The 18,273-nt window shown below is 37.1% G+C and overlaps 1 protein-coding gene across 2 annotated transcripts; it reads right to left on the minus strand.

Annotated features, from left to right (window-relative positions):
• Positions 1–5,503: 5,503 nt before the first annotated feature.
• MMADHC (metabolism of cobalamin associated D) lies at positions 5,504–18,273 on the minus strand. 2 transcript variants are annotated; one of them, XM_068949368.1, is made up of 8 exons: positions 18,030–18,273; positions 17,716–17,766; positions 15,092–15,236; positions 14,651–14,868; positions 11,872–11,977; positions 10,396–10,526; positions 7,273–7,359; positions 5,504–5,830 (listed from the first exon to the last, which is right to left on the minus strand). In XM_068949368.1, the coding sequence occupies exons 2-8, from the start codon at positions 17,722–17,724 to the stop codon at positions 5,636–5,638; spliced, it is 891 nt and encodes a 296-aa protein (XP_068805469.1). In that variant the 5' UTR covers positions 17,725–17,766; positions 18,030–18,273; the 3' UTR covers positions 5,504–5,635. The 2 variants fall into 2 exon arrangements, with proteins under 2 accessions (XP_068805469.1, XP_068805470.1); XM_068949369.1 differs by having other exon boundaries at positions 17,932–18,036.

The raw sequence follows: 18,273 nt of genomic DNA on the forward strand, positions 1-18,273 counted from the left end.
ATCCGAGTTGGCTAACTCGGGTTAAGAATACTGACACTGCTTGAGCTTTTAACCTACTCAGGAAGACATCATCAAGAGCCATGGAGATGTACATGCAAGCTATGGAAATGCAACTTTTCAAGCTTTGGGTTATCTCTATGGATTTCCTAGTGGAGCCTAACAAACCAGCATAAAATCCACCAGTTTAAAAGGGAACCTTATAGTCCACCATTACTTTTAGGAACACAGGGACATTTCAAGTAGGAAAAAAAAAAAAAGCTGATGCATGTGTGGCAAAAAAGCTACCTCAGAGAGAATATTAGTAATTGTATATGTATTTTGGCTTTGTGTAAGAGAAAAAGTGTATTTTACTTTGAAATATTTTTTTTGCAGGAAAATGTCCTACTTTGCTAGAAAAATGAATACATGAAAGTATCTGTATATGAGATGTTTCAGCCCTGTATTATCCACTCACCAGGACTTCCAGTTATTTACATAGGTATGCCTCATTCTCCCTCATCAGTCAATCTTCAATATCTCTGTCATTCATTTCATATCAAAAGTAAGAGTTATCAGTAAGAACTTGCCTGAGAGCAAGAGAAGGAATTTGCTTAATGCACAGGGTCACTTGAGCAGTTTTGTGAAGTGCTAACACTGTGGTTTAAGAAGTTAACTAATTTCTGAAGTAGATGATTTCAGAAACACATATGCTGGGTATCTTGTAATACGATGTCATGATAATGTAACCTCCTCCCTACATCCATCAGACATTTCAGAAGTTTTGATAGGCCAGGCATCCAGTGTTGCCTTTATAAGCACTCAGAATGTGATTTCACAGACTCAGAAATAACATTAAGGCATTTTCCCATACGTATTTTGAACCATCAGAACCTCCACAGTTCTTTCAGTCCAGCAGGTAAACTGCATGGAGAGCTGCTCTACAGCTGTCTAAGGCAGGGCTGACAAAAAAAGAGCTTGCAAAGTGTGCTCTAGTCTTGAATTATACTTACTGAGTGTATACAAATCGTATTGCTGCTCCATACTTACTTCAAATGGTTTGAATAGTATCAACACACACAGCATACATATTCAGCCTTCCTCCAAATGCACGCAAGTTTTTCAGCACGCAAGATTTCAGCAGTTAGTTTAGCCTGACTGACAGAAGCTTTTAGAGTAAGACAAGCTCATAGAGCAAACTCTGTAAACGTTACCTTGACAAAGTAGTTTTATTCGGAGGCCTCACCTTTCTGGATCAGGTACTCGGAGCTGTCTAAAGTTACAACGTTCCTTTCTTGAAGGTTTATTAGCCAGAATATCTCTTGTTGAATGACACCTCGCTTAGCAAGAAAGGGCAGCAGGCCTGCAGTCAAGATGGCAGTCAAAGAAAAGGGACCTTCTCCCTGAAGAGATACCTTTGACCTTGAGGATTATTTCGATAGCTTTTCCTCATCCAGGTGGCTGTTGGTGGAAAGAGAATAAGATTCTTTACTGTTTATGCTTTTATAAAGGAGGACTGTTTGATTATTTGGCTTATTTTTCCCATGCTCTCTAAAGGTATGCACAGAGAACACTAGTTTGATAGATAATTATGAGGATCCAGCATAAAAATAGAAGGTGTGAAAATGACCCTTAATAAAAGGAAGCTTTGAGAGCACAGGGCATATGAGGCAGGTGACATAGTTATTTTACTATTTCAGGTCTACATCACTGCCAATAGTATTTTTACTCATTCCTTCCACATGATATGCTGTATAAAAATCATTTTTAACTTAGTCAATTGGAGAAGGACTAGTTTAAAATAATTTGTTCTCTCAAAGTTAAGCATAGTTAATACGAAGATAAGTACTAATATCTGCAGCGATACATGCGGGATGTATCATGAACGTGTCAGCCCAATCCACTGAACTGAGCAAAAGTGGCCGAGTGAAAGATTTGAATTCAACTCTTCTGTACACAATCCTCAATCTATTAAAATACTGTTTTTTTCTAACCCACCACAAAATCATCTAGTGCTATTTAGCCAGCTGCATGCATTTTACAATTAGCTCTCACTGCAGCACAAGTTACATAGGAACATTCATGGCATTGCGAACTGCTCAAGCTTTCTGCTTACTGAAGTCTTTGGCAAGTAACTCTTCAGGGAGCAGATACTTCTTTGGCATGTGCTACATCTGCAGGTCTACTAGAGCCTGTGTAAAAACTACCACTGAGTCTAGACTTCAGGATCTGAGTCTTCAGAATCAAGCAACATCTTCCCATTTTGCTCGCAGCTCAAAACAGGTAGTGAGGGCTTCTGTCTTCTACAGAAAAGAAACACACCTCTTTCCAACTGTGAAGTGACCAGGTCTCTCACTATCTTCTTCTGGGTATTCACTCACTATTCAACTTTTAAGCCTGGTTACAAATTTATTTTTGTAATTTAGAACTAAAATCCTGTCAACACAACTGCCATCAGCAGCAATGCCATCAGCTCTTTAGGACTACATTGCTGGAGAATTTAATCAAGTCAATGGCTCACATCAGACTTGGTATGAATTTATTTTAGGAAAGAAAAATAAAAAAACCCTAAAACCAAAAAAAGTTCTAACATACACTCCAATTAAGCATTTATTTGCCCTAAGCATAAGCTTTGTAAGAGCAGTGGCACCAAGCAAGAAACAGTAACTGAGGTCAAATCAGTAGCTAAACTTTTTTCCAGTAATCTGTTTTTTCTCACCTTTAACAGAAATTCTGTGAAACTCATGCTTAGTCATTTCTTCATTACCTTAAAGCACCTAACCAACAAACATTTTATATATTAAAGTTCTTCAGCCTTCTGATTAATACAAATAATTTATAGATTAGCATCATTTAAAGCATATTCATTATGTATATTAGTGTGTTTATAAGTTTAAGTACACAATAGTAATATCATAATTGTGATGGCCAGCATCATCACTAGAAATAACTTTTTCTGGACTTTACTGCAAAAAAAAAAAAAAAACAAAAAAACCCCCAAAAACCTGGTATATTTTAAATGAATGAATGACTTTTAGAAGTTAATAGCATCTTCAAATTAAGAGAAATAGTATTTCCCACAGAACAGTAATCTTTGCTAAGAGAGATGTGGCCTTACATACAATAGCTCTTCTCATGTGCTCGTTTTTCTTTACCACAGAAAGAAAATCACTTTGTAACAATAAAAATGTTTTGACTTTTATTATCAAAAGTAAAGTTAATCACACTGTATTCAAGAACTTTTATTTCATAGAAGCAAGTTAACATACAATGTATTTATTTTGTTATGAGGGAAGTAGAACTTGATCAGTACTAGCCTCTTTTGAGAATTTCAGTAAACATGTATGTAGCAGAAAAAGTTATCATTTAGTAAAATAGCAGGAAATCTTACCTCCCCTCAAATTCTGGCCTGAAATATTAGTGTCAGTGAAGTCAAGACAAAACTTCCACTATCTTCAGTGAGGACAAGGTTCTGCAGCAAGTTGAAACCATTTTAAAAGCCACTGTATGGCTTTCCAGCATGAAACTTTAAAGGGTATGAATTCAAAACCTAATGTCCCAAGTTTATTTGGATACCTGCCTGAAACATTATTTTTTGCATTACAAAACATAGAAAAGTACAGCAAAGTCACTTGAAAAAAAGACAGTATTAAGCGTCTCCAAGGGAGTTAAAATATATACATATGAACCATTTCACAGAATTTATTTTTCTAATATTTATCCAATGAAGTCTTCTACAACAGTGTATTTCTATTGTGTACCAAGACACTAACCATCTTTTATCAAACGAGGTAACCTGCTTTCTGCAAAATGACTGTTTCACTTGGCTTTGCAAACAGACAACACCTCATGAAAAGCCCGCTCTACTATTTTGGGGATCTTTCTCTTGAGGATGAAGTCCAAAAAAGAAAAAAATCCCACCAAACTTCTTGGACAATAGAGAACCGGGGCTCTGGCAAAAAACAGCACCAGGTCCATGACAAAGTGATAAACAAATCCTGCCTCGGCACCCGTATGCTTCAGCCTTGGAATGTGTGCAGCCTGGAACCAACAGCAACGACAACGATGGTAGGTAAAAGCAATGTAAACTCTGAACTGGAGGCTTTGTGACAGTGAATTTAAAGCAGACAGCACTCAGTTTTCCAGGGGAGAGATTCTTCACCACTGCCATCTCCACAACGGAGGAAAGTCATGAGCTTGCAGCAATCATTAACAGGGACATATACAGGCACTTAGTAAGGGAGCTGGCTCTAAATCCATTAAAGCCAACAAAAAGACTGTGGTGATAAGTGGGTTAGACCCTGAGTAGGGATTAGAAGTAGTATACAAACCCAGGAAAAGAGTTTTAAATATGTAATTGTCAATACTGGAAAAAGATATGATGCATAAAACCCCTAGCTTCTTGAAAGGAAGCTAAATCTCCAAGTATCTTCTTATGCAGCCATTACCCAGACAAGAGTTGCATTACGTTTTGACTGAATCAAGACTAAAGGATTCCCATTGTTGCATCAACTGGCATAGCTACAGCAGTTGGGTATTAACAAATGGCCCTGATAATTGACTGAGAGATTAAAATCTAGTTTGTTACTTAGTTTCTGTAGTGAGGCAGCTGACAAAGAGTGTTGGAATTTCAGACACCTTGAATTTTCTTGTTCCTTCTCCAGTTCTTGTTCTTTCTCCAGTAACTTGAATTGACGTGATGGTTTTTATAATGCCTAGACTGACTTGTTTACTGAAGCCTTCCTACTGAAATACTTTTATAATTGATCATAATTGCCATTTGCTCAGGCATTTCAAAATTAGAGAAAAATCTCAAGTAGATCCAAGTACAGGAAAAACACGTCGATGATATCTAACTATTGCCCTGACAATTATCTTTTTTTGAAAACAATGTATTTAATTACCTAAGAAAGTTACAAAAATATCTTTAAATTGCATTTGAATATATAAGCAAATTATACATATTTAGCTCTAACGCTGAGAAAATAAAATCTCAAGCACCATGAAGACAAAAAACATTGAGATGACTGATTCTAGAATAATTTAAGACTTTTTACCAAGAGTGTCTTGATGTAGCAATCAAGTGAACGTTTTCCTACTTAAGTATTACTCATAGTTACAGATCACAGAGCTTATCTCGTTATTCTCCTTTCAGAGCAGTGAATGAGTGATTAGTCCAACACTCACTGCTGCAATTTGAGTTTCACATTTTGGGGGAACAGACGAAACTTTAGCCTTATTCCTGTAAATGGCAAAATTCCTTAAAAACATTAACAGCATCAGGATTTTTAATGCAAAGAACATGGATTTGTCAGAGACACTGACAGATGAAATAATCACTTACGGGTGGTTTGCGATATAGTATTTAAAAAGGATACACAGGGAGCTATGTACATACTTTTTAAAACTCATTCAAGATGAAGAAAACTCACAGCTTAAAATTCACGTGACAGATGTAGGTATCTGTTAAAACACTGTCAATATTCTAAGTCACACGTGGTGAATACATATTTCACAAAGACTAAAATAAATAACAGACACTTTATTTAATCTATGTAAGAATACTTCAAAGCATGGCATTTCCTGACAATGCTTATAGAGAATCACCAAGTAAAAGAATGCAGAGGTCATACATGAACTTGTGAAACTCTGTTGGATGCTAGTTTCCACTCAGTTTTCTCATGATTGGGCTGTCAGGTTCAGCATTAGTAAAAATACTTCCTACAACCACGTGAGTACCCCAGATGATATGACGAATAACTTTGCAGCAGCCAAGATCATCAATGCAGAATCCCAAGTGGCGGTAGCGTTCATCTGTTTCAAACAGAGTGTTGTTTGTATATGGTCCAAAAAACTAGGTGGAAAAGAAGAGAAATTTTCACATTTCCAAGAACATTCCAGACTATAAGGGCTAATAGCCCAGTAACAAAGCATTTTAAGTTTTAAAATGTGTTTAAAACAAAGCATTTATGTTTTAAAAGTGTCAGAATGATCTCTTTTTAAAAGAAAAAGTCCAGAAGTACTAATTACATCTTTTGGTAGAAGTTTTATGTATAACTTTGGTTCAGGAAAACTATATAGGAAAATTAAAGCAGAGGACCTCTGTTATACTGATAATGAAGTGAATAGCTCATATTTAAATATCCCCCTTTATTGCTGACAGTTAGCTGAAGGCATATCAGTGTGTTTGAGCGTCTAATCAGTTAAATACATAAAAAATCTGAAGTGGTTTCGAAAACTTCTATTAGGCATTACAGATAGAACAGGTGTTAGGTGGCAAAATTAAAACATGTATGCTTTCAGCAAGTCCTCCCCATGAAGAAAGACACTTTGAAGAGGAGAGTGTATGTAAATTGGAATAAGTTATTCCAGGTGCTTCACACAAAAGCAGCAGCAGCTTAATACTGACACAAAAGCCTGTTCCTGATGAATAGCTTATAAGTAAGGATGTTACTACTGGATTGGAGCCCATAGACAGAATCCTGCTTTTATTAATCTGTAACTCTTCCTTAAATGCATGGAATTTTCAGGGAAGGTTTTAAACAACACATACACCTTCAATTGTGTTCAGATTATAAACAATCCCTGTTAAACCTGTTTGCCTGTGATGCCACAATAATTGCCTTTCACAGTTATTTTAATCAAGTAACACCACTAAATTGAGCTCTACCATGATTATATTCAACTGTGATGAGGTTTTAAAGATTGGTTCTCAGACAAAAAAAAAAACAAAACAAAACATATGCATTCATGCCTCGACAGAGATTCTCTCAATTCTCTCTTACAGATTTGAAGACTCTATATGTTGCATTTCACAGATGTCTTGGCGAAAAACTTTCAGCTCCTGCAGAGATTTGGTTTAATCTGACAATGAGAGCCAACCTTGTTTAATAGGAACAATACATTCCCCTTTTCTACATAACAGTGGTCTTACTAACTAGTGCAAAGAGATTTTTAAAACTTCAATTGCCACAAACAGGTATCAGGACTCCCAAGTTATCTTTGGAAGTCATACTGGTACAGTGAACAAGAGCTTTTTGGTATACAGCTCCTACACTTATCTCAAGTTCAGCTTCATTGCTTCTTTGAAGTGCCAACTGCAGTGACAGATAACACAGTATGGGAACTTGATTAGGGTCACTTCCCTATCTCCTTAATTTAGGAGAGGAATTATCCTGGGCTAACAGCTTTTGGTCAATCTGAAAAAGCTGGATTTGACCCATTTGAAAGTACACAGATACAACTGTCAGTATGTAGCAGTACCCATTGCCTATTCCATGCAGCACAGTAACTTACTGCCAGTCCTGAGGATGGATCAATGAAGTCAGCCCAATAGCCTTCAGAACAAATTGCGTAACAAATCTCCTTGGCACCATTAATGAACTTAAAAAAAAAAAAAATTTTTGGTAAGTATGTACACATCAGAATGCATATAAAACATTTTGAAAGTGAACTAGCACAGATTTTTTAAAGACTCTACTGAAAATGGGAAATTCAACATACTTTAAATAAAAATACTAAGAATGGTATTAAGAGGACTAAAATTAATGGTATATATTAGGCTACTACAATAAGATTTTGAAGTGTTCCTTGTGCCAGTCAATAATGGATTAGCAGTTTGTACAAGGAGTAATGTAATTGCTCTGATTATTTAAGCAGACTGCAGTTATCCTCTTTAAGAAGTCAACCATTACTTCAGACATTTCTCAGTACTATTTCCACAAATTTACAGGTATAATCTAAACTCCACAAATTTGACATTAAATGTGGCATTAAATATAACGGAAATAAGAAAATTACAATTTTGCTGTAAGATCTTATCATGGTAAATAGGACAGTATTACGAAGTTCCTCTTACACTACAAGTGTCTAAATGCAAACGATTTTAAAGAACATTTTAGTTTAGCATCATATCAAACGGTTCCATAAGCATTTGACTTCAACAATCTACACCAATTTTCATGTTGTCATTTGACTGATGGTCAGGATGGACGATGATTTCAAACTCTTCCACTACTTGACAATCAAAGTTGGAGGTCATGTTTCAGTTATGCTGGAGAACACTGGCTGATGTTCCCTAAAACACTATTTTAAATTACACAACATGCCAAGAAGTTTCCTATTCTCTTCTCTCTGAGGAGACAGTTTATAGAATCTGTATTTTTATAGCAACTTCCTCACATTAGCTAATCTGCAGTATTAAGCAAAAGTTCTCTCCCTGGTGTTGAACAGCAGGCATCTGTTTGTCAGATAGAGAAGAAAAATCAATCACAAAATTAAGGTACAATTAAAGCTGTGACACACACCGAGCAGACGAGACATTGCATTAACTCCAATAAGAGTGCTGTGCTTCTGTATTCTGACGTTACAACACAAGACAAAAAATTACATGATCTACAGATTATATAACACAATTTTTTCCACATATAAATCAGCAAGAACAGGAGAGTTCAGTTATGTGCTTTCCATCACCTAAATCAGCAGGTTTCAACCCATATTATGTGGGCCAGCAGGGGTCCGTGGAAAACTGCTAAGGAAGTCTGCAAAGGTAAGCGAGAAAAAAAAAACAAACCACCCCAAAAATCTGGATGATGTGATGTTCCTAAGACCATTCATGCATTCTGAGGAAAACACGTCTGGGTGCAAAAATCTCAACTGCTTAATGTAGTTATCTAGAGTAAAGCACTAATGTAATTCACTTAGTTATCTCTAAACATAAAGGAAATTCCTTAGGCACGTAAAAAGAAGCATCTCTGTCTAACTTCAAAAATTAAAAAAAAAAAAAAAGCTTTATTTACCTTCAAGTATAAGAATTGCACTGTTCTCTAGAATTAGTGCCCTGAGCAGCTCGTGGTTTGATTTATAGAAAGATAACTATTCAGCCTCAGTCCCTCAATGGCACAAAATAAGCAATTTACCCTTAACAGTAATGTGCTCTTCAGTGCTCTATTTTGATGTTCAATGGATCTGAAGATGAACTATGTTTCAACCTTAAATTAAGTCACAAATGTAAGCAAGCCACCTGAAGGCAGCGTTTAAGGCACACACTTTTATATACACTAGATCCTTTGATCCACTGTTGTAACAACCCTGCAGCAAGCCCTTAGAGTGATGTTAATAAACACTTGAGATCTACTGTAAACACTTGGGTTCAGCTGTAAATAACCCTCATTACTTGAGCACAAGCCTCTCACATTAAATTAGTTTTTCTAAGATTAGTTCTAACCATCTATGAAGCAAACAAACAGTCCATTTTATCGTGAATTTGCTGTTAGTAACCTTTAAGCCGGGAGGTTACATCTAACATCCTAACACCCCTACGGTGACTATATTAGACTTGACAAGGAGGTGCACAAGGAAGAAAGATACCAATTAACATATAATTAGACCAGATTACAATGCCAAAGACCAACAGACCATAAATAATTCAAAGAGAAGAACACACTAAAATGAAGGGAATTTTAATTTGTGTGTAATCTTTATGTTGATCTTTCAGACTGCTGCTTTTTCTGCAGTAATCCTTACTTTGCCTTTACTTATATAGATGACATTTGCAATTTACAAGAATGAAAAGGACATTATCAAACTATTTGCAAGCATAAACTTGACTCTTATTACACAGATTAAATTCCCACAGGCTGATTTTTACTAGTTTTAGAAAAGTTGTAATAAAACATAAAAATTTTACATAATGTTAAGATGCTAAGGAAAGAAATACCAGCAGTGGTAAACAGCGACATCTGCTGGATCAGATACTAAGAAATCTGAAGAACGTGAAATAAGGCTATTTTCAAAGAGACCTCTAGTGGCAACAGAACAAGATGCCAGAGTTCTGGAAGAAGATTAACATGTATTAAATATCACTGGTATCCAGGCTGAAAGCATTAGCCAAAGCAATTGGCAGAACAAAGAAACAAGAGCAACCACTTCTTACAACTAAGAATGCATACATTAACAGACATGGCAGTGGAATCTCAATTACCATACAGAAAAAACAGGGAGCAGTGAAATCTTACAAAATGCATTATGCTACAGCTGAAATAAGAGAAAATAGTTGCTGTTCCTTAAGAACTGCAACAGGATAAAAAAATTTAAAAATTTTTTAAAAATTAAAAGTTTACTGTACTATTTTAAAATCGTTCTGACATACTCCTGACTCACTCTGCTCCTGACTCACTCTACTATAAAGAATTTAATGGTTCTGTGAGACATTTCAAGTAGATCAATAAAAGGTACAAAGATGGAAAAAAAAAACTATCTCCATTTTCATCAGGAAGAGAATATAGGCATGGATTAGCTCAGAAATGCTTTTAAAAGGAATACAGTAAGTCAGTACCAGAACTTGAAATGGATCAAAAATACAAACAAGTCACAGAAGTTTCATCTGCAAATAAGCTCACACTTTTGTCAACTACTTACGTTTTCTAACAGCATTTCTCTCTCATCCTCCACTTCTTGACTCCATACAGTCATATCATTTTTAGTTTTCTGGGTAACAGTTAATACTGTTAAACGATTGGCAGTCACGTCTGGAAACATCGACTCAAAGTCTAAAGAAAGTGAAATCAGCATTTCAATAGGTTCATTTTACATTTCACTTGAAATTTTTCTGCTTTAGACAAATTATTCACCCTGCTTCAGAGCCTTCAATTTCATTTAAATAGAGGCGTGTGTGTGTGCGTGTGTGTGCGCGTGTGCACGCACGTGCATGTGTGTAAGTAATCGGGCAAATAGCATGCTTGCTGGAAGCACTCATGTTGCTTTTGTGAAAAAGTAACACACTTCGGTCAGGTCCTCTCAGAAGAGACTTACGGACTGGATGATAAAAGCCATACTATTCTGCACATTTTAGAATTCACAAACAAGTATCCTTCCTTGCAAAGATATAACACTAAGGACAGTAATACTTTAGTATTTCAAAATGAACAACAATTCTTCTGCACAGACGAGGCGATTCATACTTTCTGATTAAGCCATATTATTTATGCACACTTATTTTAGACTAAGTTTTTCAGCAGAAGTTTCTCAGATCTCCTTCAAAGAGAACATTCCTAGGATGTGACAGCAGACTCAGAACGTTGGTACTGTACTCCAGACATTACTTGTGACAATTCTTCCCCCGGGGCAGAGAAGGGCCAAAACCAGAATCACCATGCTTCTATCTCTGCATTGTATTTTGGAATAAAAATACAAATGCATATGAAGCAGCAAAATTGCAATTAGGCTTTATTAGCATAAGGACCTTTGTTTTCAGTTTGAGAAAAAGAAACTTTCTAGAATTAAATGTCCAAGGGTTCGTTCTTTCTTGCTCTCCAAACAGTCTCATCTCTTCAGCTCCTAGACTACGACTTCAGCCAGATTTCAGTCTCTTTTGGAAATTCATAATAAGATAAGATTTTAAGATAAGATTTTTTTAAGATAAGGGTTTTTTTTAAATAAAAGTCAGAAGTTTTTAACCCAATTTAACTCGAAGCATTCCCTTCTTGCATAAATCAAAGAAAGATACAATACCAATTCTTTGAATGGTTTTGTAATTTCAATCTGCTATTTTCCTAAGAAGCAGGACAGAAGGCTGGATTTTCCTCACAGGGTGGTTTCTGGATAGCCAGTTAGTCCCAGAATCTACTTGATACTAAAGCAGCAGCCAAAACGTACTTCCTCCCACCCTCTACAGATAAGTTCATGTTGAACTTAAATGGCATTAAATTTTATAATAAATAGTGTATTGTCAACAGCAAAATATTTATTTTTCACTTTACAATACGTTTTATTTTGTAAAACGTTAACTCTTTTCTAGCATGTATTCTGTGTCATTAATTATATCAGAGCCTTTATTTGCCTGTTTTTATTTTTCAAAAGTTTATTTTTTTAACTGTCAAAAAATTGAAGATGTACCTTTTCGTAACAGTTCAGGACAAGCTTGTACTGCACATTCTACCTTTGCATTCTCAAAGTAAGTTTCAGCACTATTTATTTGCTGCTTATGTGGAACATCAGAACCCTGAGAAAAATAAAATTGGTAACATTTGTTAATATATAACAAGAATAATCTCATGCATCATGGGTTTTTTTGACTAAGTGTCCAACAGACACACTGAAGTAGTTTCACAAAAGATGACATGCAGTAAGATTTCAAATTCACATTCTAAAATATTAAAATTGGAACAGATATAGGTATAACCTACTATTGCTTAAACCGATATAGAAATGCCAAACTTCCTTATATTGCATTGTAACCATTATCCCATAACCTTAATACAGAAATTTCTGAAAAATATTCTTTTGAAACAATAGCTTTTAAGTATTCAAAACCATAGCAATTGATGTATTTAGGTACAAAAATCTATTACCTGAGTCACAACAAAACTTCAGGAAGTGGCAAAACAGTTCTAAGCACCCTATTTTCAGCATTTTCCATATTAGCTGTTTTAGCTTCAAAATAGAACTTCTTCAATAATATCACTTTTGTTCTTTATAGCTTTTTTGTTCTAGAGCTTCTAAAAAATATATTTTGGGTACCTTACACATGGAGAATCTGCAAGTTAGATATATAGCATTTAAGCTTAAAATGCCCCTAAGAAGATAACAGCTGTCTTTGGGATAGCAACTGTTATGTAACATAGGGGCAGAATCTCTAAATGTAACTTTTCTAGCTCTAGTTATATCATAACTTAAAATGAATTTCAGTAAGTTTCTCTAAGTGAAATTACAGCAATAAGTAGTATACTCAGTCCTACCTAATAGCTGTTTTCACACAAACCTCCATACGGAAAACTATTCCACTGAAAAGACACTGTGTGGCTAGCACTTTTATTCTAGAAGTTAACAATCAAAAGCAGCAAGAAGTAAACACAAGAGATATTAAACACAGTCTGAATAGGTATGTTTCCACATGTATCTTGCATTATGACCACAAAGTCACCGCAAGAGACCAATTAGTATCTTTACTCTACTGCTTTGTTGGACTTATGACGGTTATTTTGCAATATCTTGTTAATTTGATTCCTTTCCCCAGCGAATTTGCTGTTCCACAGGGAGAAAGTATACTGCTAGCTTGCAACATTGCTACGCATACCACTTGAGAATTTCATCAAAACTTAATAGAAGCCTAAATTTAAACATCTTTGGTGAAAACACTTGCTGCTGCTATGCCATTCGCATTTAAAAGTATCTGTTCTCTCATATTATAAGCCTTGTATGCTCCCCTTTTCTTCCTAATTATAAGATGCTTCTCTTACTAAGTATGGTACTTCACTGTGATTTCTCTTAGTTTTCTCATCTGCCGTTCCTATTCTATCTGGCTAAACATCCACTTACATAATATATAAGCTACCCAGGCATCTATTCATCAAGACTCTTTAGCCATTTTCCATGGATCAAAACTTTTCATACTGATAGGCTACTAAATCCATTTACCCTGCTCAGATAAAACCAATATACCAATCTCAAGCATACAGAGGTCAGATAGATCTGACATTGCTCTGACTGGTTCAAGGATGAGTGCCAGAGCTTCAGCAGCCACGGACTTTTCTCTCGCACGGTGCTGCAATGCATAAGGGATTCTGCACTCAACTGATGCCAACATCCAAATTTGGATCCTTTCCTAAGGTGAGTAGTTTTAGTATTTTCATTAGCTGTATCTTTTTCAGGGCTTCCTAAACAGCAGTGTTGTGAAACTGAGTTGACTCTTCTTGACTACCTTTTGAAGACCAGCGGAAAAACTTAGCTTTGCTCTTGCCAGTTTCTCCCTTCCACTTGGAAGGGCAGCAGATGCACTGGGCATTTTATTATGTAAGTGATCTTGCTGAAAAAGAGATGTGCATTAAGCACACCTGGTTTACATTAAATAAACAAGAGACTGGAATACGCTGTTGGGCTTTTAATGGAAGGTACGGTTTGCAGAAGTTGAAAACAGAATTTAGGAAGTTCACCCTAAGATTACGTGTTCTGAACACTGAAATACAGATGTTACATTTACAAAGAAAAACACTATACAGCATTTTTACAATGGAGATTTCTCAGTTAATTTCCAAAGTCTGAGCATGCCACAAATTCAGACTGACTGGAAAGTTGAGTTAGCAGTTAGTGGTAATAAACATTTGTTGAAAACATTATGATTATGCAAGCCAAGCTAGCGATCATCAAGCTGACTATTGTTAATAAGGAATCTGACTCACTGCAAGCTTTGTCACTCCCAAAACGTAGTCTCGAACACCGCACTTGGGCTATGTTGGTCTGTTTTGCATGTATTAACTCAATGGTGTCAGAATTGAACAGTTCGATCTAAAGGTCATTGTCTAACTCCCTTAAGAACAGATCCATTAAATGAAGTTAGGTAAGAAACTACCAGCACTATCTGATAAAAGCTGGTCAGTGAGAGTTGGTCAACGGTAAGTTTTGAAACTGAAGTTTTCTTTTCATATATCCATATAAACAAGTAACTGTTAAAATGCTATTTCACTATGCTTAGATGTACAGTCAAAAAAAAGAAAAAATTTTTTCCACCTGAAAGAAAAGACAGTTCTATATAATCTCTCCCTCAACTCACTTAAGACTCATCTTTCAAAACCATCTAAATCATCATCAATATCCTTTTTCAGGAGAAAGGGACTAATTATGTTTGTTTGCTCTGGACAAGAAATATCACCTTCACATAGGAAATGCCTGTTCTTACCTGAAACTCATTTATGTATTGTGCCATTACACATTCATGTCTTTCACTTGGTGAAGGCTCTGCTAATATGTCAGGCAGACTTTTATGAACTTGGATTTTCTTCTGAGAAGCGGTGCCATTTAGGTGACAGTCAAAACCAATATTACCAGGCAACTGGAATCTCTGGTCCTGAGGGCCAAATGGACCCATTACTTCATCTGGCCATACAGTTCTTGGACCTGTAAAAGTCAAGGGCTTACATTAGTCACAGAAACAGAAAGAAAAAAGTCTCTCCCCACTCAAATACAGATATTGTTTTTTTATGTGATTATGATCAAAGTAACCACAACACATAACTAAAATTAAGGTATAAAAAGTACATTTCAGAATCCCCAGATTTATATGAGGTGCAAAGTTCTGACACCACATGAATGCAAAGAAAGTGAATTTGCTTTTTCTTACATAAATCAGGAGGTGTTGCTGCAACATGAGGCTCATCTGAGCCAGAGGAACCTGCTGTAGAAAAAGCCTTGGGATTTACAACTCTTTTGACTAAGGAATAAAACCCTGGTAGGTAGGTGACCAATCTTGCTCTATTATAGAGCACCTGAGAAGAAAAAAAAACAAACACACACAAAAGCAAGCATTACATACCGCAAGCAAAATAGTTTAAGTACAGCTTTGCAGAATACAGGATAAAGCCTCACTTCATAATTAAGATTGACATTTATTTATCATCAGTTGTGGTTTTTTTAAACCAATTCTAAAGCATTTGTTATTATTTTTATATTTTACTAAGGAAGAACCTCAAAGCCACACACTAAAAAGCCTCCTCATTTGAGGAAGAAAGCAGAAAAGTTTAAATAGCATTACTGAAACACCACAGTCTAAGCTATGGATGAGGAAAAATAATGCAGCCTGTACTATTCCCATGATTGTCATAATTCAATAAATCCTTGAAGTTAATTATAAAAAATACCTAGAAATATTCTTAGGTAAGTAAACACTGACATCTAAGGTCTCTGACCTGAAAACTAGCACAAATTTTAGCCCATGCTCCCACTTTTCGGAAGAATCACAAGACTAAAAAAAAAAAAATAGTAATATTACAGACACATCTTGTAGCTTTCTTCTAGAAGCACACATACATGTGAGCACACATATTTCTTTGCCAGTAAAGTAAACATATCAACAGCTCTGAACTATAAAGGGGACATACGTATCAAAACAGGTGGGTATGGCAAATTCAGCTGCTCTATTTTGCATTTGAAGTACCATAAATATTTATCATGTGCAAAACTTAATAAGTTAGTGCAAGCAGCACTATTTAGATTTGTAAGCTTGATATATTTACATATTTATAAATGAATACTGCTGCAAACAAATCAGGATCGTGGGCAAACTGCCAGCAAAGCACAGAACCTTTATGAATTTTATAGTCTTGGAACACACCAGAAAAATCTGCTTCACGCCACATAATTGTGCTGTCAACATAGCTTTCAACTGCTAAGGATCATTCTTTCAAAACTTAATTCAGCCATTCAGTAAACAGAAAATGATGCAATGCTACTTTCCTGAGCATGCAAATGGTCTCAACAATATGCTCCAAAGGGCTAGTAGCTTCAGATCACAAGGATCAACTCTGAAGCCTAATGATGATGCCTTAAACAGTAATGATTAACTACCAATGACTGCTTTTCACAAAAAATATTCAGTGATTAAACTGAAAGCCCAAACTATTTTTCATATTTCAAAAATAGGTTGGCAACTTCCACGATGCAGCTAAGTACACAAAATAAACGAAAATAATCTATCATACACTCAAAATGTAGTGTTAAAATGTAATTAAAAAATGAAAGGTTACCTAAATCTAGCCCAGAATTATTAATACTCTTGACTGCAGTGTCACAGAACCACATAGTGCCTCAAAATATAAATCCCACCCACCACAACATATGTGCTTTTGCAAGACTTAATTTCCCAGATGACGGAAAAAAGAACCCTTTGCAAAACTAACATAGTTGTATTCTTGAGCCTACACAAGTTTAGGCATGTGTTTGCCATTAAAACAGGTAAGAAACAAGGTTGCTCAAAGTGAGAAAACGGTACCACTCAAATGCTTAAGGGTAAAGACTGTCTTTGAAACATCAGGACCTAGGCCAGTAAATATCAGCTACCAATATATCATCTGTGCACCAACAAACAACATCTGATAAGTCACGCTGACATCACGAAGACTCAAATACATATGCACGCATTTGATTTACTGACTTATGCTAAGTATTTAACAGTTGAGGCCTTAGGCTGCCTAGTCCCAAAACAGCACTAGGTTTAAAGGGCTCCTGAAAGAGTGAACACAATCTGCTGATTCCACTTCAATGTTTTTTTTTCTACTACATAAAAGCACTACTGAAACAAAGTTTAACATAATCATTATACACAATACAGATGAAATGGATGAAAACTGACTTACAGCTGACATTTGTAAATACAACAATTAAAAAGAATTTTTGTATACTCTCTCACTTCACGTGGACACGTTAAAAGTTAATTATAGATTCTAACTGTATTCACGTGGACAAAGCTCAGTTCTGCAAATATTTACACACCTAACATTACACAAGTGAAAAACACCACTGAAAACAACAAACTATTCACGTCCCTGTGGCAAGATTAAATCAATAAGGCAGGTTTTATTTTTCAGTCTGAAATACCCTGGGTTGATCGTGTGGTGGTAAACTTTAACGCTACGTTTTAAACCGATGAGACTAAAACATGAGATTTTACTGAACCCACAGTTAGATTATTTCCACAGCATTTGCCTTCCGAAGCTGAAGTGGAAGAAGGAAAAGCGATCCTCTTCCCGATGGCTTACTTGCTGCTAGAAGCGTTTATGGTGCAACAAAGCTTTTTGTGAGCGACCCCCGCACGAGCACTAAAATTTAGAAACTGCACAGAAGCAGAGAAGGGGAACATCAAGCAGCGCCCTCCTCCAGCGGCGCTGCCTCGCCTTCTCGCGCAGACGAGGCGCAGGGGCGGCTTTACGGGCGCCGCGGCGCTGACCCCCGGCCCGCGCCGTTACTCACGGTGGCCATGGCAGGCGGCAGGCTCCCTCTCGCTTAAACACTCGGCTCCCCCTGGAAGAGAAGCGAGCGCATCGCTGAGGCACCGCCGCCGCTGCCAGGCCTCGCCTTCCTCCTTCCCGCCGCCCCTCGCCCCACCGGGCCGCCGCCCGGTAACGGCCGCCGGGCTCCCCTCAGGACCGCCCTCTTCCCGCCCCGTTTCCCCGACAACGGCCTCACGAGGCGATGCCCGCCCGCCGAAGCTGGTGGGCCGGGAACGGAAGGCAGCCGCAGCCGCTCCTGAGGGAGAGCCCGGGACGGCACAGCGCTACCCCTACCTGTCTCGGCTCTTCCTGCAAAATGGCGCCGGGAGCCGTCCCACGGCGCACCCGTGAGGGCGGTGTCCAGCCCGCCTGCACTCCTAAGCAGTCGATCTACTGACACATCGATTAGCGGGGCTGGGCAGCCAGTAAAGGCAATCCATCACCCTCAACCGGCGATTGGTTGCTTGGGTCTGAGAGCTAGGATGGGGAGCGGGGACGGCGGGTGCTGAGGGGCGGTGGCCCAGGCGGGCGCGGACCC

The sequence above is a fragment of the Struthio camelus genome, chromosome 6 (genome assembly GCF_040807025.1).
Source record: "Struthio camelus isolate bStrCam1 chromosome 6, bStrCam1.hap1, whole genome shotgun sequence".
In the NCBI taxonomy this organism is placed as follows: Eukaryota; Metazoa; Chordata; class Aves; order Struthioniformes; family Struthionidae; genus Struthio; species Struthio camelus.